The sequence below is a fragment of the Cibotium barometz genome, chromosome 36 (assembly GCF_041138505.1).
Source record: "Cibotium barometz isolate CiBa-2024 chromosome 36, ASM4113850v1, whole genome shotgun sequence".
In the NCBI taxonomy this organism is placed as follows: domain Eukaryota; kingdom Viridiplantae; phylum Streptophyta; class Polypodiopsida; order Cyatheales; family Cibotiaceae; genus Cibotium; species Cibotium barometz.
In genome coordinates, this window is record NC_141081.1 from 15,416,943 (window position 1) to 15,433,625 (window position 16,683).

At 42.4% G+C, this 16,683-nt stretch overlaps 1 protein-coding gene across 2 annotated transcripts in view; it reads right to left on the reverse strand.

Annotated features, from left to right (window-relative positions):
- LOC147617529 (histone acetyltransferase HAC1-like) overlaps positions 1-9,936 on the reverse strand; it is a 52,696-nt gene extending 42,760 nt beyond the window's left edge. The window contains exons 1-2 of one of the 2 annotated variants that reach the window (XM_086775791.1): positions 9,309-9,936; positions 8,371-8,685 (exon numbers count right to left, since the gene is read on the reverse strand). In XM_086775791.1, coding sequence (XP_086631917.1) covers positions 8,371-8,534 — 164 coding nt within the window. In that variant the 5' untranslated portion in view covers positions 8,535-8,685; positions 9,309-9,936. The remainder of the gene's footprint in view (positions 1-8,370; positions 8,686-9,308) is intronic. The other variant, XM_086775792.1, reaches the window with a different exon arrangement.
- Between the last annotated feature and the right edge of the window lie 6,747 nt (positions 9,937-16,683).

Consider the following 16,683-nt stretch of genomic DNA (forward strand, 5'->3'; position numbering starts at 1 on the left):
CTACCCTGTCTGGGGCTTCCTTATGGGGGAAATGGAGAAGGATAGAAAGGGTGCAACTGATGATGTTCTCACGCGCGATCAACAGTAAGCCCTTAGTTCCCCGTGAGATCATTCTAGCAGAGCTTAAAGCAGCACCCCTCATTCTTGATGCCCTCCTGACAATCACTTGCATCTTTCATCTGTGTACAACAAAGACCGGCTTTCGAGATTGGCGTTTGAATCCTACAAGCATCTTGCACAAGAGGGACACAGCAGATCTTGGTACTCCAAGGTGGTAAGATGGCTTGAGGCATATGGGTTATAGTACAGCCCAGACTTCCCCTTCTTAGATCTCTGGAGGCAAGAGATCAACCGCATCATCCATCTCGATCTGACACCGCTTCACACAAACCAGCCATCGTTGATACCCTGGAGCTTCCCACGAAGCTCTAAATCTGTATCTGCCGGTCGTCACAAAGGATGGTCCGATGGTGTCATTGAGAAACACAGAGACCCTTCCTTTTTTTTTCAAGTTGTCTTGACATCGAGTTTACTCATGCATCATATGTAACAGCTTTTTGATCTCATAGACCTTTTGAGTCTTTTGTAGACACTCTCTCTCTCAAGCATTACACATGCCGCTGCCCAGTCTACTACTGAGATCCGCGGGAGGTTTCACTGTCTATTTCGTGAGGGATTTGGTCCACTCTCTAGCATCATTGACTTCCAGGACCAGCATTGCCTAGGCCTCTTCCTGCTTGAGCTCCCCAGACACAGGGACACCTTCTTGAGAGAGCTTCGGCCCCAGCCACCCCGCCCCCTCCCTCGCTAGCCAACCATCACCAGTTTCTTCCAGACCCACGGGGTGGAGGACGCCAATATAGTGGATCTTGTGGACCCTCCACAAGGCTCAAGCTGCTCCAGACCTACCTCGCCTAAGAGGAGTTACCTCAGACCGACCCTCCGCACTCCAGCGTGCCCGACGCCCCCGGCCGTCGGCCACGATCACCTCATCAGCTCCAGATCTAGGACATGCTCCACCACCATCGAGCTACCTTTCCACGTGACATAGCTGAGGGAGACCTCTCGGCCATAGTCATTAGCCCCATGCTTGATATTTTGGAGAGTGGTATACTGTCAAATCCCCACGGATCTCCTCGTGATCGTTCTTGGTACGAGTCTCGAATCCTGCAAACAAACGAACAAACGAACAAACAAACAAGGGGGTGCAAGCCTGACTCACCTCCCAACCATGACAACCGTGGGCAAGCCCACAGTCTTGGCTGTCCCCACCGAGCCACGAGCTGAGCTAACTCGGTTGACGTACCGACCAATCTCCTCCTCGCGACGTCCCATACCGCCACGAAGCTACCCTCGCGGGCCTCGAGATTGCTGCTGGCCTCGGCTGCATAAAGCAGGTGCACGTCTACACTAGATCCAGGCTCCAAGACCATAGAGCTCTCACAAACTCACGAGACTCTCTATATCTCAATAACTAACCTTGGCCACCCTTTTATAGGCTCTTGGCCGGTCATTGGGCGTCCACACTTGGGTGCCCGCCCGTTAGTATATCCCTAACTCAGCTCGTCAATCAGCCTGCCTAGCTCCAAGCTTCCCCAAGCCTCGAAACTAGTCTTGCGTGGGTGTAGCACACGGTAGATACACACTGTGCACATGACATACTTCCCTTCCTCTAAGAGCTCACTCCTGAGCTCACTAAAAAGCCAGGGTAATCTCTCTGAAGAGTAGTCAATGTCTCCCAGGTAGCGTCCTCCTCAACACGATCCTTCCACTTGATCTTGTATTCCGTGATAAGCGTATTACGCAATCTTCTTTCACGAAATCCAAGAATCTTTTCAGGTTCGTGCGGAACAAATGTCATGTCCTCGACATCTATAATTTCTTGAGGAGTAACTAACTGATCTGCTCCACCCAGTACTTCCTTAAGTCTACTGACATGAAATACAAGATGAACTTTCACATGAGACGGGAAATCCAATTCATATGCAACTGAACCAATCTGTCGTGTAATACGAAACGGTCCACAGTATCTAGGGGATAATTTCGGAGATCGACCTGTCCGTAAAGTCTCGGAATCTTTCGGAACTCGCAAATACACCATCGTTCCTTCAGAGAACTCTCTGGGTGAACAATGTCTATTAGAATAAAACCTGTCTCGGTCTTGAGCACTTCTAATAGATTCCTTCGCAACTTGTAACATTTCCTGCATATCTTGCAAAAAATTACGTGCTGCATCATGCTGAAGTCCTGAGAATCCTACTATAACAGGTGATCTAGGTTAAAAACCATACATAAGTATGAAAGGACTAAAACCTGTACTCGTATGCTTAGTACTGTTATATGCAAATTCTAACATAGGAAGATAATCCTCCCATGAACTCTGTCTTTTGGATACATATGCTCGAAGCATATCCTCCAAAATCTGATTCACTCTTTCAGTCTGGCCATCAGATTGAGGATGATCAGAGGAACTCAAATTCAAAGTTGTTTCCAACTTCTCAAAAACAAGTTTCCAAAAATCACTCGTAAACTTAGAGTCCCTATCACTGACTATGTCCTGCGGTAACCCGTACAGTCTAAACAATTGCTCGATAAACTGCCGAGCTAATTGCGTAGCTGTAATAGTCTTCCGAGTCGGTAAAAATCTAGCCATTTTTGTCAAGCGATCTACCACAACCCAAATAGAATCGTGGCCTTGATGTGTTCTTGGCAATCCGGTAATAAAATCCATGGAAATACTTTCCCATTTATTACCTGGGATTTGCAAAGGATGCAACAACCCAGCCTGTCTAAAGCGTTCAGCTTTATTTGCTTGACAAATTTGACACTTGAGAACATAATCTTCTACATACCCTTTCATCTTTGGCCAATAAAAAGTGTGTTTCACTAATGATAACGTCCTATGTACCCCAGGGTGTCCAGCAAAAGGAGCGTCGTGACACTCCTTAAGAATCTTGGACCTAATGTCCAGGATCTGTGGTACACAAATTTTGTCATTACGGAATAGTAAACCATTCCAAGTCATCCACTGGCCTCCTGCAGCCTGAATGGTAGACTGCTCAATCATTGAGTCTTGGTCAATCAATGAGCTCCCGTCCTGGATCTTCTGCCAAAATGGACCAAAATAACTATCAGTCCTGCAAAGCCCTCTCAATGACTGAAATAAGTCAGTAGAAATCTCGGTGAACGACAAAGTATTCACCCCTCGAATTCGACTAAGCGCATCTGCAACACTATTCATGGACCCTTTCCGATAACGGATCTCAAAATCAAAATCTTACATTAACTCAGCCCAACAAGCTTTCCTTCCTCTCAAATCATCCGCATCACACACATACTTGATTGACTGATGATCAGTCAATACCACAAACTTGGAGCCATATAAATAATGTCTCCAAACCTTGAGAGCATGAATCACAGCATAAAGCTCCTTCTCAAGGGTTGGCCAACGAGATTGAGTGTCGTCTAGCTTTTTACTTTCAAAAGCAACTGGTCTACCATCTTGAAATAGAGAAGCCCCAATAGCATAGTCACTGGCATCAGTTTCAAGAACATAAGGCCGACTAGGATCGGGTAATGCTAAGATAGGTGCTTCCTTGACTTTATCTTTCAAAAGTCTGAAGGCCCTATCCAAATCGTTATTCCAAGTGATAGACTGGTTTGACTTACGTCCACGACCTTTCAATAAGTCGGTCATCGGTAGTGTGAGCTGAGAGTACTGCCGTACAGATTTCCGAAGAAAAACAACAAAACCAAGAAAAGAACGAAGTTGTTTCACTGTTCGCGGTATAAGCCAGTCCAGAACCTTCTGAACTCGGTCATAGTCAATGCTCAATCCATCTCTAGTGATCTTGTGTCCCAAGTAAATGATTTCGGTCATAAAGAACTCACATTTACTTAACTTAGCATATAGTCGATTCTGTCTTAAAATAGATAAGACAATCGTGAGGTGTCTGACATGATCCTCAAGAGTACGACTATATATCAAAATATCATCAAGGAACACCACCACAAATTTTGCCAAATGTTCACGAAAAAGATCATTCATCATTTGCAGGAAAGTGGCTGGAGCATTGGTTAACCCAAAAGGTAATACGAGAAACTTGTAATGGCCATACCTAGTCCGAAAGGCGGTTCTTTTGACATGCCTTTCATGAATACGTATCTAGTGGTAGCCAGTACGTAAATCTATCTTCATGAAATATTTCGCTCCTGCTAACCGGTCAATCAGGTCATCTGATCTAGGGAGAGGATAACAGTTCTTAATGGTCAGCTTGTTCAATCTCTTGTAATCTATACACATTCTCCATGTATTGTCCTTCTTTCTCCTAAGCAACACAGGTGCACCCCAAGGTGATTTACTTGCGCGGATCTGGCCCATCCTCAAATAATCTTCGAGTTGTTTAGCCAACTCATCTTCCTCGGCTTGGCTCATCCTGTAAGGTGGAATACTGACAGGATGAGCACCAGGGATCAAGTCAATACGATGATCTACTGCCCGTTCAGGTAGTAAACCCGATGGCAGTTCCTTAGGAAATACGTCTTGAAACGAATCAAGTATCTTCTGTAATTCTTTGCTTTCAAACACACTTAATTCATTTACATCCAAGGAAGGGATGAGAAAGAAAGAAAGTGGAATCAATACACAATGGAAAGCGGTATACAAAGAAGAATCCATTATATTTCCAAAATCAATTGTATTTACAAGAGGTCCCTGAGAGGGATGAATACAATCACCTAAAATACTATACTGGGTGTCCTTATGCTCAAAAGAAAAAATATGACTAGACCAATCTATCTGGACTTCAAGAGTCTTAAACCACTCAATCCCTAATAACAAGTCTACATTTTCTAGATGCATTACATAGCATTCCAGAGTGTCTTTGTAGTCTTGAATCTGGATTGGAAGCATCTCCACCTTTCGATCCCAAACTTGCCTTCTCGCAGGTAAGCGTACCTCATAGGTATGATCGTTGGGTGTGGTATCAAGACTCAATTTCTGCACAAGTTTGTAGTTAACAAAGTTGTGTGAGCTGCCAGGGTCTAAAAGAATGTGAATCTTATGGCCATTCACTTCTCCATAAACTCGGAGAAGATCATGCAAGCCAAATACTTTAGAATTGAACAGACAATCAGAACAAGTACTAGGGCGAGAAAGTACAGTAATTGACGTACCTGTCAAAGACAACTGGTTAGCTGCCTTTGGCTTGGGACTTGCGTTCGTCTTGGTACCCTTTTGCTTTGGACACTCGTTACGCATGTGTCCTTTTTCTTTGCAGATAAAACAACGTCCTTCCTTCTTGAGCTTTAAAGCCCTAAGGAGTCGTTTCTTCTTCGCTGGTGTCGAACTTGAATCCTTCGAAGGTTGGTCCGAAGACTTGCCTTCAGTCGTGTTAGCCATAAGTGCGGAGAACTTTCGTTTATGCTTGTTCCCCTGCTCGGTAACTGGTTTCGACTTGGAAGAGACCATTGTATCATCATAGATACGAGCTGAATGAATGGCCTCGTCCAATGTTTTACATTTGTTATTTTTAAACTGTAAACGGTATGAGTCTGGTAAACCAGCTACGAAGAACCCCAAAAGAGTAGTGGGATCCATCTTTGTAGCTTTCATCTGCAAGTCCCTAAACTTCTGGAGGTAGACCTCATAAGTGAGGTGCTGCGAGGTCATGGTCAAAGCTGAAAACCGGGCAACAACATCATAATCATCCTCTTTCTTGAGGAATTCTTTCTTAAAGACGTCTTCGAATTGTGTCCAAGTTGTTGGCTTAGGGTTGAGTTCCTTCCACCAAAGCAAAGCTTTGCCGGACAAGAAACCTGCTGCTAACTGGATCTTCTTTCCATCATCATATGGATGAAACTGAAAGTGAACTTACCACTTATGTAGCCAAGTGTCCACGATCTCCTTGGTGCGCTGCTTTTGCTTGCCCCCGAACGGTTCCAGAGTAATGTTGGAGCCTAAAGCAGAAGCCAAGGTATCCATACCCGATAAAGTAGAGAGGGTAGTGGTCAATAGAGCGATGGAGTTCTGCAAAGCTTGCATCTGAGCTGCGATTTGTGCCTGACGTTTCGACGAAGAAGCTTTGAGAGCTAAATCTGATTTTGACACAAAATCGTCAAAAAGATCGCTATCGGTATCTTCCGTAGCCGGCAAGCCTTCGCGTTCCACAAGGGGCTCCAACTCTGATTCTTGGGTCGACATCGTAAAGAGGACAAGGGGAGAGAAAATTCGATCTTTGCACAATGAAAGTGCAAGGGAACTTGAGAGCTTTAGAGCTTGAAAACTTGAGAGATGTGTGGCAAGAAGCCCACTTAAGGGTTTTATAAAGATAGCCCCAAAAGCTAAAAATCTCCAAAAGCTATCTTTAGCTTTTACTTTTGTGTTATTTATATATATATATATATATATTCTATTTTCTTAAAAAAAATAAAACACCTTGAAACCTTAGAGGAGGGGTTTTTAATTTTTTTTTTTAAAAAAATAAACTAAAAAAAACGAAAGCACAAACGAGTGCTTTCCTTGTTTTTTCTCTCTTCCCTCCTGGATTAGCCGCCGGCGTGCTGCTGTCGTCATCTGCGGCTGCCTGCGCCAGTCTTCCTGCCGGAGCCACCTCGCATGTCGTCGGCTGCTGTCATCCAGTGCCAGCTTGCGCCTGCGACAACCCGTGTAGGCCTGGCCACAAGGCCACGTGAACCTAGGCGCCTACCTTGCGTGGCCTGGCCTGGCCTGGCCTGGGCGCCTGCGCTAGGCTGCTAAGGCCTGGCTACGCAAGCCTAGGCGCCCGCCAGCCTGCTGGCCGCCTTGGTAGGCCTGGCCACCTGGCTAGATAGCCCTAGGCGCCTGCCCGCCTGTAGCTGCCGGTAGCCCAACGCCTACGCCTACAACCAGTACATCAGTACTCGGCCAGCACACACAGCGACAACCGGCATTCTCTCTCGCTCTCTCTCTCCCGTTCGCATTCAACCAAAAGCAACGAAGATGCTTTTTTCTGTTTTCTCTCTCCCGTTCGCATTCAACCAAAAGCAACGAAGATGCTTTTTTCTGTTTTCTCTCTCTACGTTCATGCGACTGCATGAACGAATCATGCCTCTTCTTTGCAAAGCAAACGACACCCTTCTTAGACTACCACCTCCCATCAACATGGGTTTCTTTGATGAAGAAAAACACATACTGAATCTGAAAACAGCAGTATGTACAGAAAAAACAGCAAGCTTTTTTAACACATACCTTTCTTCGACCTCATCTTCTCTACCGTTCACGAGGTATGCTCTGATACCACTGTCAAATCCCCACGGATCTCCTCGTGATCGTTCTTGGTACGAGTCTCGAATCCTGCAAACAAACGAACAAACAAACAAGGGGGTGCAGGCCTGACTCACCTCCCAACCATGACAGCCGTGGACAAGCCCACAGTCTTGGCTGTCCCCACCGAGCCACGAGCTGAGCTAACTAGGTTGACGTACCGACCAATCTCCTCCTCGCGACATCCCATACCGCCACGAAGCTACCCTCGCGGGCCTCGAGATTGCTGCCGGCCTCGGCTGCATAAAGCAGGTGCACGTCTGCACTAGATCCAAGCTCCAAGACCATAGAGCTCTCACAAACTCGCGAGACTCTCTATATCTCAATAACTAACCTTGGCCACCCTTTTATAGGCTCTTGGCCGGTCATCGAGTGTCCACACTTGGGTGCCCGCTCGTTAGTATATCCCTAACTCAGTTCGTCAATCAGCCTGCCTAGCTCCAAGCTTCCCCAAGCCTCGAAACTAGTCTTACGTGCGTGTAGCACACGGTAGATACACACTGTGCACATGGCATATACCATCTACTCGAAGCTGATGCTACTTTCATGTTTCTATGTTCTTAGTATTCCATGATGGACAATTTTGTATCACCCTAGTGAGATAGCTATGTTTATGTTTTCTTTTTGCTTTATTTTCCATTCCATGATGAGATATGCCATGGACATTATTGTATCACTTTGGTCGCGTAGGCCCATTGGGTCTTTAGTAGACACTTAATCTCTCTCTCTCTCTCTCTCTCTCTCTATATATATATATATATATATATATAGTTGTTTTGAAACATAAATCTTGCACTGAACACATGCACCCCAAGAGCACAAGGACCTGCTTGCAGAATGAACAAATAAAGCTAAGAAAATGCATAGCACATGGACAATAACAAAAACTTAACTCACACGTGATTGCGCAAGTTACCCCACATACACATAATATATTGTAAGCTTTAATATGCATAAATTCCCAGCTAGACGAACATAAGATCAATTGTAACCACCTTCTCTGGAATTCTCCTAATTAAATGCTACACCAATAAATGCTCATTAGAAACAGCCAAAAAAAAACTCACATTTTTTCTACAATCATACGCCTTATCCCAACATCTGATTCTGTCTGCCATGTTTTATGAATTCCTCCCTGTGATGTCAACGAGTTCATGTTCTGAGAAACAGCAGCTAATTGGCCAGCTACTTGTCCCGGCACCTGGCCTGAAAGCTGTGCATGTGTTTGCATCGCTCGCGTCCCTCAAAACACTTCAGCTCTGTATTTCTGTAGTCTTTCGCATTCACTTAGCCACCTGATGTAAGTCCACTTCAATGACAAGCAGCAACACCTGGTTGAACAACTTGCGAGAGCTCCCAATCTTGTGTTGAATCAAAGTATCCTGCATAAAATAAGCTTGAAATTCCAGTCCTAGATATAAAAGCTTTGAACTAGAGTCTACTACTGGGGAGTTCTCCTTGTCAAAGATCAAAGATTGTAGCTTTGACTACACAGAGTTTCTAATAGAGTTTTGTGCAGTGCATGAGGGGCAGTACCGTACGCAATCTTGGCAATGAAAGAGTTTACCTCTCGCAAAGCCTCAAGCCAACCCCAACATGCCTAGCAATGGACTACATGGCATCCTCGCATGGTAGGGTGCTAGCTATCTACCTTAACAATCTATTCATTATACCTTTAAGTCAATTGAGTGATCTCAGCATTGACATGTTTAGAAATATGGACAATTATAAGCATGGCCTACACTGATCGTAACACAATGGACCTGCAGAATTTCAATTTGATATTTTTACACTGGATTTGTCACTGATCATTTTATCTTTTGTGCGTTTACATAATTTTCCAGTGTAGCCTTTCATTACAAAGCCCTTGTAATTTTTCTAATTAAGGGAAAAACAACTTTTCGGGAACCTGCTAAGTCTTCACGTTATGGGGGACCGGCCCAATTTTTGTTAAGCAATCATGGCTGCTTCTTGTAGCTACAGAGGTGCAAAACAAGGGAAAAACCTGTAAATTTCTGCCGAAGTTGTGGTCTTTGAAGGGCATCGAGCCAATGCGGTGCATGCAATCAGTAACCAGAAAACCTTTCTGCTAAAAGCATTGCCTGTCAAAAAATGGGAGCAAATCGAAACCCACAAAAACACAAAACTCCCGCTTCTGCATCCTCTTCTGCAAGAACAGCTTCCCACACTTGAATTGCAATAGCTTGCCCCTCCCCATTAACGGGCGAAGAGCAAATCGGGAAGGGTTAGGGCAAGCCCGAGGCAGCCATGACGAGGGAAACTCTAAAGAAATTAGGGCAGATGGACGGGCACCCGTGCAGTGGTTCCCTCTGCTGTTTTCCCCTGTTTTTAAAACCCTGCTAAATGCCCTGCTTTCGCTATGGGAACAATGGCCAAGGCGATGGCGAGCTTCTCTGATGACCAGAGTGATGAGGACGATGATGGCGATGGCGATAGCCAAGCTAGAAATGGCGGTGATTTTCCTTGGTCTTTGATGTACGGAACTTCAGATGCGTGAAGATGATGGTTGATCTCGCAGGGGAGAGAAGCTGGAAAAAACATTAAGCAGTGAATCTGACGAAGATGAGAGGGTGCACATCGATCAGCCTAGGCCCCTCGACATTGAATCTCTTGGAAAAGTTTAAGCCTTCTATTAGTTGATATAATGACGGGTGGGGGCTTTAGAGATGTCAACAACCTAGTCCCCCTCCTTCATACGAGCACTACCGCTAAAAAAATGTTAACCATATGTTTTCAAGGCATCATCCAAAGATTTCGGGCCTTTTTCTTTAGAGCACCCAATGTGGAGCAATCTCATTGTGATTTGGGTAAGAAAGCAAGTGGGCTTTTAAAAAGGCATGGTCAATCTTTGGAGAAGGCATAGTCAATTGAATTTGAGCTTTATATCCAAGAAATCATTCCATGGTGTTAGCAAGGTATGTTAGGTTGACCCTTTTGTACCTTAATGCCTCTTAATAGATGCTACTCCAATTTTTGGGAACCTTGAGGAATGGGATCCACCACGTGGGTTGTGATTATCTCGTAAATGCCTTGTTATCACCCTTGTGAATATGAGATCTTCAATGCCCATTTAGTATGCTCTTGTTGAATTCCTTAATTAGATTCTACATGTGATGCCTCCATGTGATGGCCCTTTTGTAGGCATCTCTAGTAGTTATGGATCCAAGTTAAAGCCTTGTCGTTGTTCCTCAATCGTGGCAAGTAGTTGGCCCATGAAGACATACTCCATGCATAATCTTTATGCTTCTCCTCCACCCCATGGAAGTATTTGGGATTTCAAGACTTGGAGATGTTGCGAGTGTGATCTCACCATATGTAATCGATCTTCTTTTCATCTATAACAACCAAAGTTATTGATTAGTAGAGCATACCTGATTAGCAATATGGACCTCATAATCATCGAATGTTGCATTTCGCTTTATTCATGTGTAGTGAGAGGCAAGATCTTCTCTTCTTAAAATGGTTAAGGAGGTGTTAGAGGCTTATTTCGAGCATCTTCTTCCACCAGCTCTAGCTTAGGCTCCAGTACTCTTATACACTCTTATGAGGTAGATTACTCAAGCTTCAACCATGATGCATTGATCATGGTGGTGTATTTTACAAAATCATCTACTCATACTATAGCAAATACTATCAAAAGTTTTATGCCAATACTATAGCAAATACTCTCAAAAGTTTTATGCCAATACTATATAGCAAATACTCTCAAATTGTGGTGTATTTTACGAACCATCTACTCATACTATAGCAAATACTCTCACAAGTTTTATGCCAACATATCCCTCCCAGCATTTGTATTACCAACATGCAAGAATGGATCTAAGGGGCATGTGTCATCAATAGGATTTTGCCACATTGTCTTCGAGCATAATTTAGTTGCATAGCAATATGCACCTTCCTTTGGCACTAGAATAATGAAAGAATAATCATATCTAGCTGGTGTTGTTTCTCCTCGTGTAATTGTGAGCATCCCTCTACTAATTCACATTGCTTCTCTTCCGACTTAAATTACTACTTATATTGATGCTTCTACTTGTAGATAAACTATTATAATATATGTCCCTTTTAGATGTAATAAGTGGATGTTGAGGTGGTGGTGGTTATGGCACAAGATTGGGAGGTCGGATCATCTCAACTTCTTCTTCACTCTAGAGGATAGAGAATTCATGGATCAATTAGTGTTATGAGGAGCATTTGGTGACTTAACTTGTCATGCGCAACTAATGGACATGGAAATATTTTGCTTCTTGAACCCTTGCCACCTCGATTTGTTTATGTCTTCTACATTTGCTTAATTATTCAAACCATGCAAATATGTGATTGGCCACTTGATTTCATCATTGGTGGAACAATCCATGCTATTCGGCAATGAAGTTGGTATTATTGTCCCTATGTGTAAAGAGAAGCATACCTTTCACATCATAATGCTTGTTGATAACTTTTGATAGGAAGAACCTTCTCTATAAGCTCCTTCACTTAATCATCATTAATAAGACAACCCTAAGTTTTTCTATATATCAAGTCTTCATCATTGCTTCTAAATTCAAGAAGGAGCACAAAAGTAACTATTCCAGGATCAGTTCAGCTCAAGATGAGGCCCCCCTCCATCAAAAGCATCACTATCCTCTACCTTGAGGAGCTCAAGAAATTCACCAAGAGCTAAATTTGGCACAAAGTTAAAAACATAATGTACTTCAAACTTTAGGCAATTTGCATATCTTTTATAGCAAAATGCCAATCACATGAATCTTAAGCCTAGTAAATGTCAATGCCAAAAGAAGCCCTATAAATTTCTTTATTATGAAGAATTTTGGTCATGATTGGTATTTCCTGGCATACTCTAATGAACATTAATCCAGTGAATTAGGCTTGTGAGCTTAATTTAATGAGTCCTCCAAGAGTTGAAGTTCTTCCTAAGAGTGGAATGACTACACGTCTACTATGACCTTTTTATGAGCCTCATCAATCTCAAATTGTTTAGTCTAAACTTCTTCCTCCTTGACCTACTCATTAAGTATATTGGATAGTGTTTTAATTCTCCCTTAATAGTTGCTAATGGATTTTCTCATTTTTGCTTGTAGTGCATTATGGACTCCTTGCCATAGCTTTCCTTCTATGTAGTGTGTGCTTATGTAGACATTGAAGAGGTTGGAGTTTTGTGATAAGGAATGGCTACCATAATACACTTATAAAAAATTATCTACTTCTTATTTGGAGACCTTCACTATCTTATCCTCACAACCTAGAATTTTGTGGCTACATTAGACTAAGCTACTTTAGACTGATGGGAAATCAAAATCATGGGGCAATTAGAATTTTGTGGCTACATTAGACTACGCTACTTTAATCACCCTGGAATCTAAATCATGGGGTAATTAATTGTTCTATTAGTTATCAATATTGTGTGTTGATATCAACTTATTATGTTTTCAGCAATTTCAAGCATATGATTTCACATATGAGAAGAGACATTTACATATGCTTGCACTTGATCATTTTATGCTTGCATATTCATAAAATGATCATAAGTGTTTGATAAAACCTCATCATTGCCCGTGTTTAGAACACTACACACCACCTGATCCATCACCAAGTGGATTTATAATTGATCCTTTGGTAGAGACATTGTGTGTGAGCAAAGAGTCTAGAAAAGTAGGATATGGCATTATGATGTAAGCATAATCAATTGTCACTCGTGGCTCCTTTTTCTACCTATGATTATTATGTATTCATAAATGTGTTAGAAATTAATGCTTCCCCTTATTATGATGTTCCCAATCGAGCTTGCTCATGTTTGTAAGGCATTTTTTGAGCAGCACTATTAGCCACTATGTTGGTTAACATGGTTTCAACCACCCAACCTACTATAAGATGTTTTGCTATTTTACCCGCTTGAACAATCACTATCTTTTGTAAGGTGGCACTGGAATATATAAAGTGGCCTTACCTTGTGCTGGGGATAGTCACCAAGCAAGCTTGATGGAGGGAGCTTTTCTTGGTTGCCCTCTCTCTTTACTTGAACAATCTCTCTCTAACTATTGCCACCACCATCTCCGCCCACCACCACCACCCACCAGCCCACACCACCCTTCTCTCTCCTTCTCCCACCCTCTTCCCTCCCCCACTCTCTCTCTTCCCTCCCTCACTCTATGTAGGAGATCCTCCTCTCTACTTCTCCCACCCTCCCTCTCTCTCTCCCTTTCACTCTCCCACCCTCCCTCTCTCTCCACTCTCTCCCTCCCTTTCACTCTCCCACCCTCCCTCTCTCTCCACTCTCTCCCTCCCTTTCACTCTCCCACCCTCCCTCTCTCTCCTTCTCCCACCCTCTTCCCTCCCCCTCTTTGTTCCCTCCCTTTCCCTCTCCCACCCTCCCTCTCTCACTCTCTCTATCCCTATCTCTCTTTGCTAACACACTCTCTCTCTTCTATTACCATCGTCCATTTCTCTCCCTCCCCTTCACTCTCCCACCCTCCCTCTCTATCCTTCTCTTACCTTTTATGTCTTCTACATTTGCTTAATTATTCAAACCATGCAAATATGTGATTGGCCACTTGATTTCATTATAAGCTCCTTCACTTAATCATCATTAATAAGACAACCCTAAGTTTTTCTATATATCAAGTCTTCATCATTGCTTCTAAATTCAAGAAGGAGCACAAAAGTAACTATTCCAGGATCAGTTCAGCTCAAGATGAGGCCCCCCTCCATCAAAAGCATCACTATCCTCTACCTTGAGGAGCTCAAGAAATTCACCAAGAGCTAAATTTGGCACAAAGTTAAAAACATAATGTACTTCAAACTTTAGGCAATTTGCATATCTTTTATAGCAAAATGCCAATCACATGAATCTTAAGCCTAGTAAATGTCAATGCCAAAAGAAGCCCTATAAATTTCTTTATTATGAAGAATTTTGGTCATGATTGGTATTTCCTGGCATACTCTAATGAACATTAATCCAGTGAATTAGGCTTGTGAGCTTAATTTAATGAGTCCTCCAAGAGTTGAAGTTCTTACTAAGAGTGGAATGACTACACGTCTACTATGACCTTTTTATGAGCCTCATCAATCTCAAATTGTTTGGTCTAAACTTCTTCCTCCTTGACCTACTCATTAAGTATATTGGATAGTGTTTTAATTCTCCCTTAATAGTTGCTAATGGATTTTCTCATTTTTGCTTGTAGTGCATTATGGACTCCTAGCCATAGCTTTCCTTCTATGTAGTGTGTGCTTATGTAGACATTGAAGAGGTTGGAGTTTTGTGATAAGGAATGGCTACCATAATACACTTATAAAAAATTATCTACTTCTTATTTGGAGACCTTCACTATCTTATCCTCACAACCTAGAATTTTGTGGCTACATTAGACTACGCTACTTTAATCACCTTGGAATCTAAATCATGGGGTAATTAATTGTTCTATTAGTTATCAATATTGTGTGTTGATATCAACTTATTATGTTTTCAGCAATTTCAAGCATATGATTTCACATATGAGAAAAGACATTTACATATGCTTGCACTTGATCATTTTATGCTTGCATATTCATAAAATGATCATAAGTGTTTGATAAAACCTCATCATTGCCCGTGTTTAGAACACTACACACCACCTGATCCATCACCAAGTGGATTTATAATTGATCCTTTGGTAGAGACATTGTGTGTGAGCAAAGAGTCTAGAAAAGTAGGATATGGCATTATGATGTAAGCATAATCAATTGTCACTCGTGGCTCCTTTTTCTACCTATGATTATTATGTATTCATAAATGTGTTAGAAATTAATGCTTCCCCTTATAGTCTACGTGACAAATCACATATTCAAGGCAAAGATAAAGGTCTTATGAAAGATGAAGGGGATGATGAAGATAAAGAGGATGAAGAGGATGAAGAGGATGATAATGATGAAGGGGCAAAAGTGCCAAAAAGGATGCAACGAAGGGAAAAGGAAAGCCACTACAGGAAGAGGATGACTCTGATACCTCTCCATCAGAATATGACAAAAGCGGTTCTGATGATAGCACACACAAGATTGAGGCAACCCTAAAAGTTAAAGAAATTAGTCATGCAGCGACACAGGCAGGGCACTCTTTTACTTGTGGTTCATTGGTATTATTGTTACATTGTTTGCATACTAACATAGATTAAGTTATGGATTCAGATAAGCTTGGCAAGAGGTGAAGCGCCAAATGCACCATTGCGACTAATTCATTCACCTAGCTTGGGTGAGCTAACTCCAATTCAAATGAATTTGCTAGGTTTGATTTTATTCTCATTGGTAATGATAATGTAAAGTATTTGTGTGGTGCATGCACTTACAAAATGTACACTTTGTAAGAGTGTCTCATCGTACCACAACAGTAGTCCTGGGTGCTCCTCAACGAACATCAAACTGCTAGTTCCTCTATCGTTATAGAAGCCTTGGCGTTAATAGGTGTAATAATCAATTGTGACCACATGTGAAATGATTGTAAAGGTGTGTCTTTTATATCCTATAAATAACAATTGATGTATAACTCTACTCAACATGGTGTGGCAGGACATCATTCTACAAAGATGATGGCATGTGTTAGGGATCCTTTGAAGATAGGCCGTGCACTTCTGAACCAACAGTGTCCACCGGAGCTAGAACATGTCTATGATATGTTGCTGAAGGCCAACAACGTGGGAGACATGACCTTTACTGTTAAAGGTGTCAATACAAACACAGTGTGTGATTGTATTGTAGTGAGGTTGCCCACCACAAGAGGTTCTATTTATGGTTTCCCCAATGACATTGTAACACCATGGAATCTCTGCACCTATGAGTGATGAGATTATTTTCCCTTCATTATGACCTTGTGTGTTGTTGTGCATATGTTGTGTGTGTGTGTGTGTGATGCTTATGTTTTTTGTGTATGTCATTCGAATTAATGCCATGTAGATGGAGAGGAGCATGTACTGCTTCAGATTTGCGAGACCATCTTAGATGACAATGGCTCTTCTATTATTGTCATCGGTATTGTGTATCAAGTGGCAACCATTATAGCTTATGCCAAGTGTTTTGGCTTCTCCTTGGACACCTTGGTGAATGAACGATGTACAACGTAGATTGAAAGGGCCTTTGGACAAGAGATAAGCAACACTAACCATAGAGGTTTCCATTGAGCGTCACTTTTTACTATAAAAAATCATCTCATACTCTTGTGTAGATACATATCCTCGTCGTTGCTACCTTCATGAGCATAATTGGACAAAACCATACACAACCTTTCTCACCTGATTATATCATTGATCCTTGCAACATGATGCAGTGGGACAGATGCCTAGATGGGACGGCATGGTGAGGTATGGAGTTAACTCTTCACGTGCTCCTAAATA